This window comes from Lactuca saligna, chromosome 8, assembly GCF_052625555.1.
Source record: "Lactuca saligna cultivar CGN05327 chromosome 8, ASM5262555v1, whole genome shotgun sequence".
Classification (NCBI taxonomy): Eukaryota; Viridiplantae; Streptophyta; class Magnoliopsida; order Asterales; family Asteraceae; genus Lactuca; species Lactuca saligna.
In genome coordinates, this window is record NC_136424.1 from 71025001 (window position 1) to 71035417 (window position 10417).

The following is a 10417-nucleotide window of genomic DNA, read 5'->3' on the forward strand; positions in this document are numbered from 1 at the left end:
TCACATTACGTCCTAAAACACCTATCATAAGGGACCTAGACTAAGGATCAACATCGGGATGGACACTAATGCTAAGGGGATTCCTCAACAATAAATGTCCTTAAGGCAACCATGAGGGGATGGAGTACACCGGTGAGCACATCGTTCACAAACACCTACAGGTTGCGAGCCTGCTCGCGTTCCACTGGATTGTCTAGAAAAGTCTGTGGTCTTCATCCATACTACGCTAGATGATAGAATCAACAACAACAACATCGAGGCCTCTCATCATTTTATCACACATCGTCTTAGTACATCTGCCCATGTTTACCCCAACATTTTTGTTTATGGGTTTTATACAAACAATCCTATGTGTGCATGCAACCCTAGAGTTCGATCTATGTTATCACTATTAGTTATACAACATTATGAACATGTGAAGAACCCTAACAAGCTTATAGGGATTTCAAAATTCATAAAGAAAGGTGAAATACATACCTCTTGTTGTTATATTGTAATAACAACTTAAATCTTGAATCTTCTTGTCTTTGAAAGCAAGTACCACAAGTGTAGTACCTCTAATGGTTCACAAACACCAAATGAAAATGGAGAGGCAAGAGAGAAAGAGGAGAGGTATGAAATTCGACTCTAGGAACCCTAGATCAAGGTATGGACGAATTTCATATGCCAAGGGGTGTTTACATAGGTGTAAGGATTATGGTTTCAATCCTTATCCTTATCTGGTTGGTTGCCCACCAAGCAACCCAAAGGATAACCCTAGAAACCTTATCATGGACGAATTATAAGGCCTTATCCCCTTGAATTCATCCACACTATCTTATAGGGCATCCATTGCCCTACTTTGCAACTATCACATAATTACAGTTCAACCCCTCTAGTTTAGTTAACTTATTTTAATCACAAAATTAATTCTTAATTAATTCTTGACCAATGTTAACTAAATAAATATGATTTCTCCTTTAATATATTATTCATATAATATATTAATAAACCATAACAACCTCTTTCTCTATTATTTCTCCAGTCAAGTCGCTTTGGTGAAGGCAACCCAAAAGAACCATGCACAACCGGGTCAAATACTTACCAAATATGGTTACGGGCTTAAACACTAATCCAACATTTGTAGATATAAAATACTTATACAGTTTAAATCATTTAAAACATGTATAAAATCATTCATCCAACATAGATAGCAAGTATACAGATAATATGCACACACGGCACGTAATTTATATAAAATACTTCATATCTATGTGTAAGATGAAACTAACCATGCATTCACCTATTAAGGCGGTGATTCCAAACTTAGACAGTGGTTCGTTACTCTTTGAAATGATTTTCTTCGTCAAAGCCTAGTATCATTACCACTAGGGTTTAGTCTATCATTCACCGAGACTAATTAATAGTCTAGCTATTATTACTATTATATAAGTGTTAAACAATACTTATATAACCCATTATATACCCCAACTACTTATTATAATTTCCTAATAACATTGCTATATTGAAACATAAGCTATACTAAAGATAAGGTAGACATAGCTCACTTACAACGGGTTTTCTCGAGAAACCGGGCTCTGCCGGAGCAGAGTTTCTGAGCCGATGGCTCTTCTTTTCGGAACCGTCAGGCACTCCCGGGCTTCCGCCTCGTGCTAGGGAGTTACCCTAGGCTTTGGGGGTTAGGGAGGCTTAGAGAGAGGTTCCAGAGAGAGAAAGAAGGTTTTGAAGGTGTGAGGAAATGACATGATCGAAACTTCAATTTATAGGCTGGAAAACAACTCTACTCGTCGAGTAGGGGGACCTACTCGTCGAGTCCATGGCTAACTGTCACCATCTGGTGGCTAGCATTGGGGAGAAAGCAAAGGCTGTGATCGCGCCACGTCACCCAAACACGCACAAATCATTCCCGACTTAGAAAAATCATAACTCTCGCATACGATCTTAGACTCCGTTGACTAATTCTCGACCGATCTTAAATTTAACAGTAGGAGGAAATTAGACTATTAAATGACCGCGAACAATTCGTAACTCCTTCATACAGACTCCGTTTCTGTCTGTTTTTTTATCGTTGAGTTCTTATTAATGAGATCTTCAACTCTCATTTAGGTTGCATAGGCCTAAAACTTCTCGAACTAAAATTGAGTTTCGATTCGTGCACTGCTAAGCCAAAACTTAGAAAAATCATAACTTCCTCATACGAAGTCAGATTTGGGTGTTCTTTTTTTGTATGTTCTTGATTTAACGTATACTACAAGTTTTGTTTAGATTACTAAGGCCAAAAGTCACTCTATCGTAAATTTACTATTTACGCTTCTCGGTGTCGTGTCGGTTTTGCTGTAAAACTTCGACGAGTCATAACTTCTTCGTTATAACTCGGATTTCGGCGTTCTTTATATCCACAGAATCGTTGTTTCGACCACTAAAACTTTATGTAAAGATATTGGGCTTATATCACACTTTAATTTTGACACTTATTTTTATTCTTTATTAATTATACTTTTATAATTAAGTATAATAAACATAAATTCACATAATTCACATAATACTCAAATATTTCATCTTTGTTACTTCCAAAAAGAGTTATAATAGTTGATGTAGACTACTACATCATCTACCAATGCTTATTCCCGAAACACGGGCGTTACAGTCTCATGTATTTAGGATTCATGCTAACATAATATCTAGAACAATTAATGTAGGGATGAACATCCGGACTTCTGATAGATATACCATTATGAGTTAAGAATGGATTCATTGCATCAATCACACAAAACAAAAGTTTCTACTACAATTTGGCATTTCTAATTTGTTCAACCAACAAAAAAACCTAAAACCCCCAAATTATGGTGTGTGTGGATCTTCACATGAATATTGATATTTGGAACAATTATGAAACCCTTTATGGAAACATATACGAGGAGGATTGTGACCAAGAAGTTGACAGTCAAGGGATGTTCAACAACAAGTTCATATATAATTGTGGCTAGTACATTTTCTTTCCACCACTACTTTGGGTTAATAAGCCAATATTTAAAGGAAAGAAACATATAAGTCATCAACAACGAAAAAGAAACAAGCATATACCTAAAAGAAAGCTCATGTAGCTCTGCTCTCTTTTGTTGTTGCATATGATAATATAAATATAAGTTAGTCAGCAGCAAAACATATGAACAAATTGACATCAACATTAATATCAAATCAGGTTGAAAAATCATCAAAAGCTATTCATATAAATATATTGAAATCACTTATGAAAAGAAGAGAGACATGATTTTCTCAACCCAACATATCATCTAGATTTAGACATTATGTAGATAGCTTTGTCGATGATCTTAAAAGCGAAGACCAATAACTTATAGACAAAATGTAAAAAACATAGAAAGAGGAGAGGGGTAACTTACAGCGAGAGTTCAATTTTATAGTATGGAAATGTTTGGATTGTTTTTATCTATCTACGAATCAATGGATTGTATGCAAGTAAGGGATAATAAGAACTTGTGCAGTTGTGCACTTGTATGTTACAATCAAGATGGTTTAAAAATATAAAAAAAGACCCAACATGCTGACCAACCATAAAACAGTAAAAGAATTAAGAAATTAGGTAAGATAAAAAGATCGAGGGTTTTTTTAAGCATCAACTTTCCAACTTTTTTATAAAGTTAAGTCTAAAACCTGGATAAACATGCTCCTTGGCAACCACGCGATTCATGATTGTAGATGCATTTGCAGTACCTTAAATACATCGATCATGAAATCTAAAGAGAAATAGGGTTGGTGGCCGAAAGGTGGAAAGAGGGAAGTGGCAAGATGTGTTAACCAAAATAATCTTCTCCTTCGCCTTTCCCTTCCCAGAAGAAAGACTGATCATTGGGAATTCATTTGCCCTACGTCTCTATTATTATTCTTACATCTTCATTGAAGATATTTTAAGGGTTTGCCCCAAATTTTTTGAGAGAAAAATATGGAGAAGATGGAATCACATTTCTACTTTTGAATTCCAAAGTTCACTATCGAAGATATTAACTTGCTTAATTATTGCCTAGTACATCGACTACAATGAATTATTTCCTAAATGAATCCCAAAAAATTAGGGATTGCGCTATTGACTACGAAACAAATTGGATTTCAAATTTAATAAGATATAATTACAAATATATATGGTATAATTGAAAATTAAATTTGAAATTTCTTGATTTACAATATTTTTTTCCGAATTAAAGGGCAAAATAGGGACTTCACTTACAAGTTTTGAGCGGGAAAAATCAAGGAGGAGGCATTAAAGGAATGTCATGTGGCGTTTTTGGTACTGTTTTATTAGAAGAGAATATATATATATATATATATATATATATATATATATATATATATATATATATATATATATATATATATATGGTTATGTTCATGTGAGACAGCCTAATTTTGTGAGACCGTGAGACGTAATCCTAGTCATTCATTTGGTAGATAAAACAAATAACATTTTTAAAATGCAAAATAATTGAAAATTTTCAAAAATTTTTTTCAAATATTATTTTTGGAATTTATATTTTCAAAAAAAAAAAAAAAAAAACAAAAAAAACCAAAAAAAAAAAAAAACATTTTTTACATATTCTAGTAGAATAATAGAATATTTTACGTATTTGAGAAATTTAGTATAATATTCTAACATTCTAAAAATCACATTAGAATATTTACAGTGTAATATTTTATTAGAATATTTCACGTATTTTAAAAAAGCGGTAATTTTTTTAGGTAATTAAAGTTTTGAAAATAATAGTTAAAAAAAGAATTTTTGGATTTTTCGTTTTATTTTGCATTTTAAAATTATCTTTAAATTTGGTCTCACGGTCTCACAAAATTATTATGGTTTAAAATGAACCTGAATTATATATATATATATATATATATATATATATATATATATATATATATATATATATATATATATATATATATATATATATATATATATATATATGAGGGTTCAATTGAGAAAAAAAAGGTTGAGAATAGGAGAATCATTCTCAGCCAATCATTATTTTTTGCCAAAAAAGTCTCCAACGTACCGGCGAAAATGCGAAAGGAATGCACATGTGTGTTCCAACAAAATATGTTTCCTCAAACTATGCTAAACATTACCTTAATTTATACAAAAACATGGTTTTTTCGTTTTTATTTTTTTATTTTTAAAAAACTATTTTTATCGAAAAATGATTTTAAATATACCAAAATTCATGATTTTTTATTTTCTAGAAATAGACATCCATATTGATATAGTTTTAAGATAAAATATATATATATTTTTTATATTTTTAGCTATCGTTATTCATAAGTGAATAAAAATTAATCATGTTTTTACTACAGTACATTTGTTATTCACTTATGAATAAAACTATGATTATCATTTTTTTTACAATTTAAGTATCATTCATATATGAATATAACATATACTAAACATAGTATATTCATATTTAAATATTAGACGATGCATTCACTTGTGAATATTACATAGTATATTCACTTGTGAATGTTAGATGATATATTAATTTATGAATATTAGATGATATTTTCATATGTGAATATTATATAATATTATATGGTATATCACATGAGAATAATACATAGTATATTCACTTGTGATTATTAGATTGTATATTTACTTATCATTCATGAATAATAGTTTGTATATTCAAATTTGAATATTGCATAGTATATTTATATATAATATAAAATGAACCGGAATATATATATATATATATATATATATATATATATATATATATATATATATATATATATATATATATATATATATATATATATATAAAGTGTTGACTGTTGACCCACAACTTCTATCTTGATATTAAGATCTAGACACCTACACTGTACAAGTCAGCAATGGAAAAGCTACTTTCAAGCTGGTCTTCAGCTGCCATACACTTGCCGGAAAACTATGTGTTTCCCGTCCATTCAAGACCTGGAGATGCGACGGTGCCCTTTTGCAACACTCTCCCCATCATCGATCTCAATACTGCATTTGCTGGTGCTCGACAGGATGCAGTGCAACAAGTTCTTGAAGCTTGTCAAGACTTTGGAGTTTTCCAGGTTTACGATCCGACCTCAAAATCTTTCATCTTGTCATCAAGATTCGATTACTTGAATAAAGCCTGTTGCAATGATTTTATGAATATTTTTCTTAGAGCCCTCACAAAAGGATGAGGCCTAATTACACGTTTTCTTGGATCGAAGAGTTTTTGAACCTGATAATGACATCATCCATTAATAGTCCCTAAATGAGCCAAACCTTTTACCAGGGATTTTTTTAGATCAGTTATGGATCATATTTGACCGGGATTAAAGACCCGACCAGATCTTTTTCTTTTCACACTCTTTATGTCTTTTTCCTCATGCTTTTTTCTTTCTGTAGTGTTCATTTTTTGAAATTGAAATGTGAAATATGAAAATAGGTGATAAACCATGGAGTTGATGAAGATCTAGTGATTGACACGATGAGGGTTGTGAAGGAGTTTTTTGACATGCCAAACGAGGACAAGGCTAACGTTTACTCAGAAGATCCAAACAAAAAATGTAGACTCTACACGAGCACTTACGACTATGAGAATGAAAAGGTTCATTTATGGCGAGATAATCTTCGACACCATTGCCATCCTATAGATGAGTTTATTCATTTATGGCCTCAAAAACCAGCTAGATATCGGTAAACTCGTCTTTTCTTTTGCTCATATATCGTTTTAAAGAAAAAAAAAAAGCTAAAGGTGTTTTCAATGTCTATTCTGAAATTGAGTATTATTAAAAACTCAACGGTGATAGAACGTGTTAATGAAGACGTACAAATTTCACATTCTTTTTGATTTAAAAGTTAAAATTCTAATAAATCTTGAATAAAATAATTCCACCATCTTCCATAGCAAAAAACCAGTTCACCATATTTTCTTTTCTGGAACCAGCATGGTTGCATCACAACACACACACCAATGATCATGCAATTCTTATTTATATAAAGAAAGTAGTTTTACAAAGCAAATGGAAGAAGTAATGAAGATAATTACAAGCTAACAATAATTTTTTTATTTATGGGGGAGTGATATATAATGTATTGTTTATGAAAGAGTAATGAAATGTTTTTGAGGAGTATAAAAATTGATAAATCTGTATTTTCTATGTAGTGACAATTTGTTTTAACGAGTATAGGAGTATAAATTTATCCATTTGGCCCTAACCCAAGGCATGATAGAATCATTTGAACATAGATTTTAAGGATTTGATGGAATTCCAATCCATCAATTTGTCACCCAAAGAAGTATTGCATTCCAATTCCTTTATAGAAATCCAAACAATCATGAGATTGCTTTAAATTAACAAACCATGATTTTTCTTTTTGAAGAGATGTTGTAAAGAAATACTCACTTCAAGTGGGTGACTTGTCATCAAGAATATTGGATCTAATATGTGAAGGACTTGGGCTTGGGCCTACGTATTTTGGAGACGGGCTTATCGGGGCCCAATTATTTTCGGCTAATCACTACCCACCATGCCCCAACCCCGACTTGGCATTGGGCTTGCCCAAACATTGTGACGCTAATCTCATCACTTTTCTTTTACAAGATGATATATATGGGCTTCAACTCTATAGAAATGGAGAATGGCTTGGCATTGAACCCATCCCCAATGCCTTTGTTGTTATTCTTGGTCACCAAGCCCAGGTAATTTTTTTCACATTTACCATACAAAATATAATCGATTGTAGTTACATGTATGTGTTGAAACACATGTATACACAAAAAGAAAGGTTTGAGTGATTGCCAATTGTAATGTATTGTATTTTGTTGTTTTAGTATTGAGAAAGGCTTGTCATATTTATTTCTTGTGAAACTTTTGTTAATTGTATTGTAGGTTATTAGCAACGGGAAGTTGACTAGTCCAGAACATAGAGCAGTGACGAACTCAACAGATCATCGGATATCGATTGTCTATTCCATCAATCCAAAACCGGATAGCATCATAGAACCTGCTAAAGTTCTCATCAACGATTCTAATCCACCGCTCTATCAAGCCTTTCAGTTTAAAGAATTTCTTAAAACCTATGAAGTGAAGAAAGATTACAATGAAGGTGCTTTAGAGGATTTTAAGATCAAAGCATGACATGACATGGTTAAAGACTTGCTTATCAACATATATTGTTTTGCGATGTTGTTATAACTTTGACTCATAATCCTTTGAGGGTCAAGCATATTTGAATGTGATATTCCATTTCAAATGCATGAAATTTTGACACGGGTTTACATGGATTATTTGTTTAAACGACAAGATGATATTAGAAAGGAAAACATAAGGCTATCCAGTATGGTTACGCATGAGAGACATGTCACATCATCAAGAAACTCACTCGACCACATACTCACTAGCTTTGGAGGTGGTGTTCACTAGTGGATTTGTAGTGAACAAGAGAGAGAAGAAAGAGAGAGACAAGCACAATCAAGCTCAAATACCTCCGTGACCTTCCGTTGATGCACCCACTCCACAAGATACCCACTATGTCTTAAGGTGGTGTTCACTAGTGGAAACTCCTCCACATAAGATCTACATCAGCTTCACGCGTAGCCACCATAACTTGATACCGTTTAGCCTAACAATAGGAAACTGGCCCAAAAAAGTTTTACAGTTAAAAAGACTAACAAAATAAAAAGAAAAAAAAACACCACCATAGACTCTCCAAAATAGACATTTGACTATTGACGGCAAAAACAATAAGATCAAGTACTTTAAAGCCAATAATAGCACAACTTCAAGAATGTCTCGGTAACAGCGCACAAAAAAATTCCAAAAACCAAAAACCAAAAAAGTGAACCCAATCTCAATTAGTCATTTTTTAGTAAAAAACCGAACTATCCCGATATGTAAAACTGAAGAAAAAATCAACCCATGGAAACGAAACGGGACAACATATGAATATTACGAAATTTAAAATGAATATGTTTTATTTTTATGCTTAGGTTAGGGATTACTAACCCAAAACCCAACAACCCATGGGATGAAACAAAAAACCAAACTGAATTAACCCAATAGGTTTCAAAAGCTGAAAACCGAATCTTTCGGTTTGGCTTTGGTTTTACCTATAACGACACATGTTCAACCCTAAATTACAAAACATAAATTTAAAAAATAAAATAAAATGATACATTACAAAATTACAGGGTGGTTGTATCATTACAAAAGTACAAATCTAGGGATGGTTGATTCGCATGGAATCTATTATAGTTTTTAACAACCATTGTCATTAAGGACACCAATTAACTAGCATCCAACCAACATGTCAACAAAAAATATGTGTTAATCCACAATTTAAACCTTGAAAATGAAGCATTGAAACTCTAGATGCATGCAAGTTGACCATGGATAAACTCCTCTCAAACTGGTCATCTGCCGTTAAATCTTTACCTCAAAATTATGTTTTGACCATCAATTCAAGACCCGGAGATGCCATGGTATCCTTTGATCGACCTCCAAACTGTACTTGCTTGCGGTCAACACGATGTAGTTAAACAAATTCTTGAAGCTTGTAAAGACTTTGGAATCTTTCAGGTTTAAGTGTAACACTCGTTTCCATGTATTTTCATTTTAACCCTTAGCATTTTAAAATTTTAGCAAATAAGCTCCTTACGTCGGGCGTACCAGCCTTGAATGTCGGGCGTAAGTCATGATAAGGATCGAGGTGGTAGAGGAGTACGTTGGGCGTACATATGGGTATGCCGGGTGTACCTTTGCAACTTCTAAAACCTTAAAATTTAGGGTTATGTCCCCTATTTAAACATCTTAATCCCCTTGGACCTCCTTATGACTAGCCTCCATTTCTTTCAAACCCTAAAATCAAAACCTTGGCCCTTGTAAGTGATATTTGAAGCTTAAGAGTGATCCTTGATTATTCTTAATAGAGAAGGAAAATCATTCAAGAGGTGGTGGTTCATTCTAGCCTTTAGATCCAAAATCTACATCTCCTTATTCACCTTTTGAAGGTATTGATGGGTTTCAAGCAAAACATCATTCTTATAGTATACATGCAAACCCTAATAGCTTTTGGATCTAATTTGTCTAATGAACATGCAATTGATTATCCAAAGCTATAAACCCTAGATCTAATGAACTATAACAGAATTTAGTGTTTAGAACATACATTTGATTGTTATATAGAAATAACAATCAATTCCTTGCTTTAATTGGCCTTAGAAAGCTTAGTGCCTCAAGTGTTGCACCTCTAATGGAGTCACAAACACCACTAAGCAATTAGGATGAAGAGAGAGGAGGGAAGAGGCACCAAAAACGGCTGAAACCCTAAGGGAAGTGTTCTTTTTGTTTTTGGGGCTTAGGGGCTCTTTAAATACATGTCGGCTATTAGGGT

At 32.8% G+C, this 10417-nt stretch overlaps 1 protein-coding gene across 1 annotated transcript; it reads left to right on the top strand.

Moving 5' to 3' along the window:
• Nucleotides 1–5862: 5862 nt before the first annotated feature.
• LOC145008392 (hyoscyamine 6-dioxygenase-like) lies at nt 5863–8309 on the top strand. The gene is made up of 4 exons (XM_078967018.1): nt 5863–6105; nt 6468–6718; nt 7406–7724; nt 7915–8309. The coding sequence occupies exons 1-4, from the start codon at nt 5899–5901 to the stop codon at nt 8161–8163; spliced, it is 1026 nt and encodes a 341-aa protein (XP_078823144.1). The 5' UTR covers nt 5863–5898; the 3' UTR covers nt 8164–8309.
• The last annotated feature ends 2108 nt before the right edge of the window (nt 8310–10417 follow it).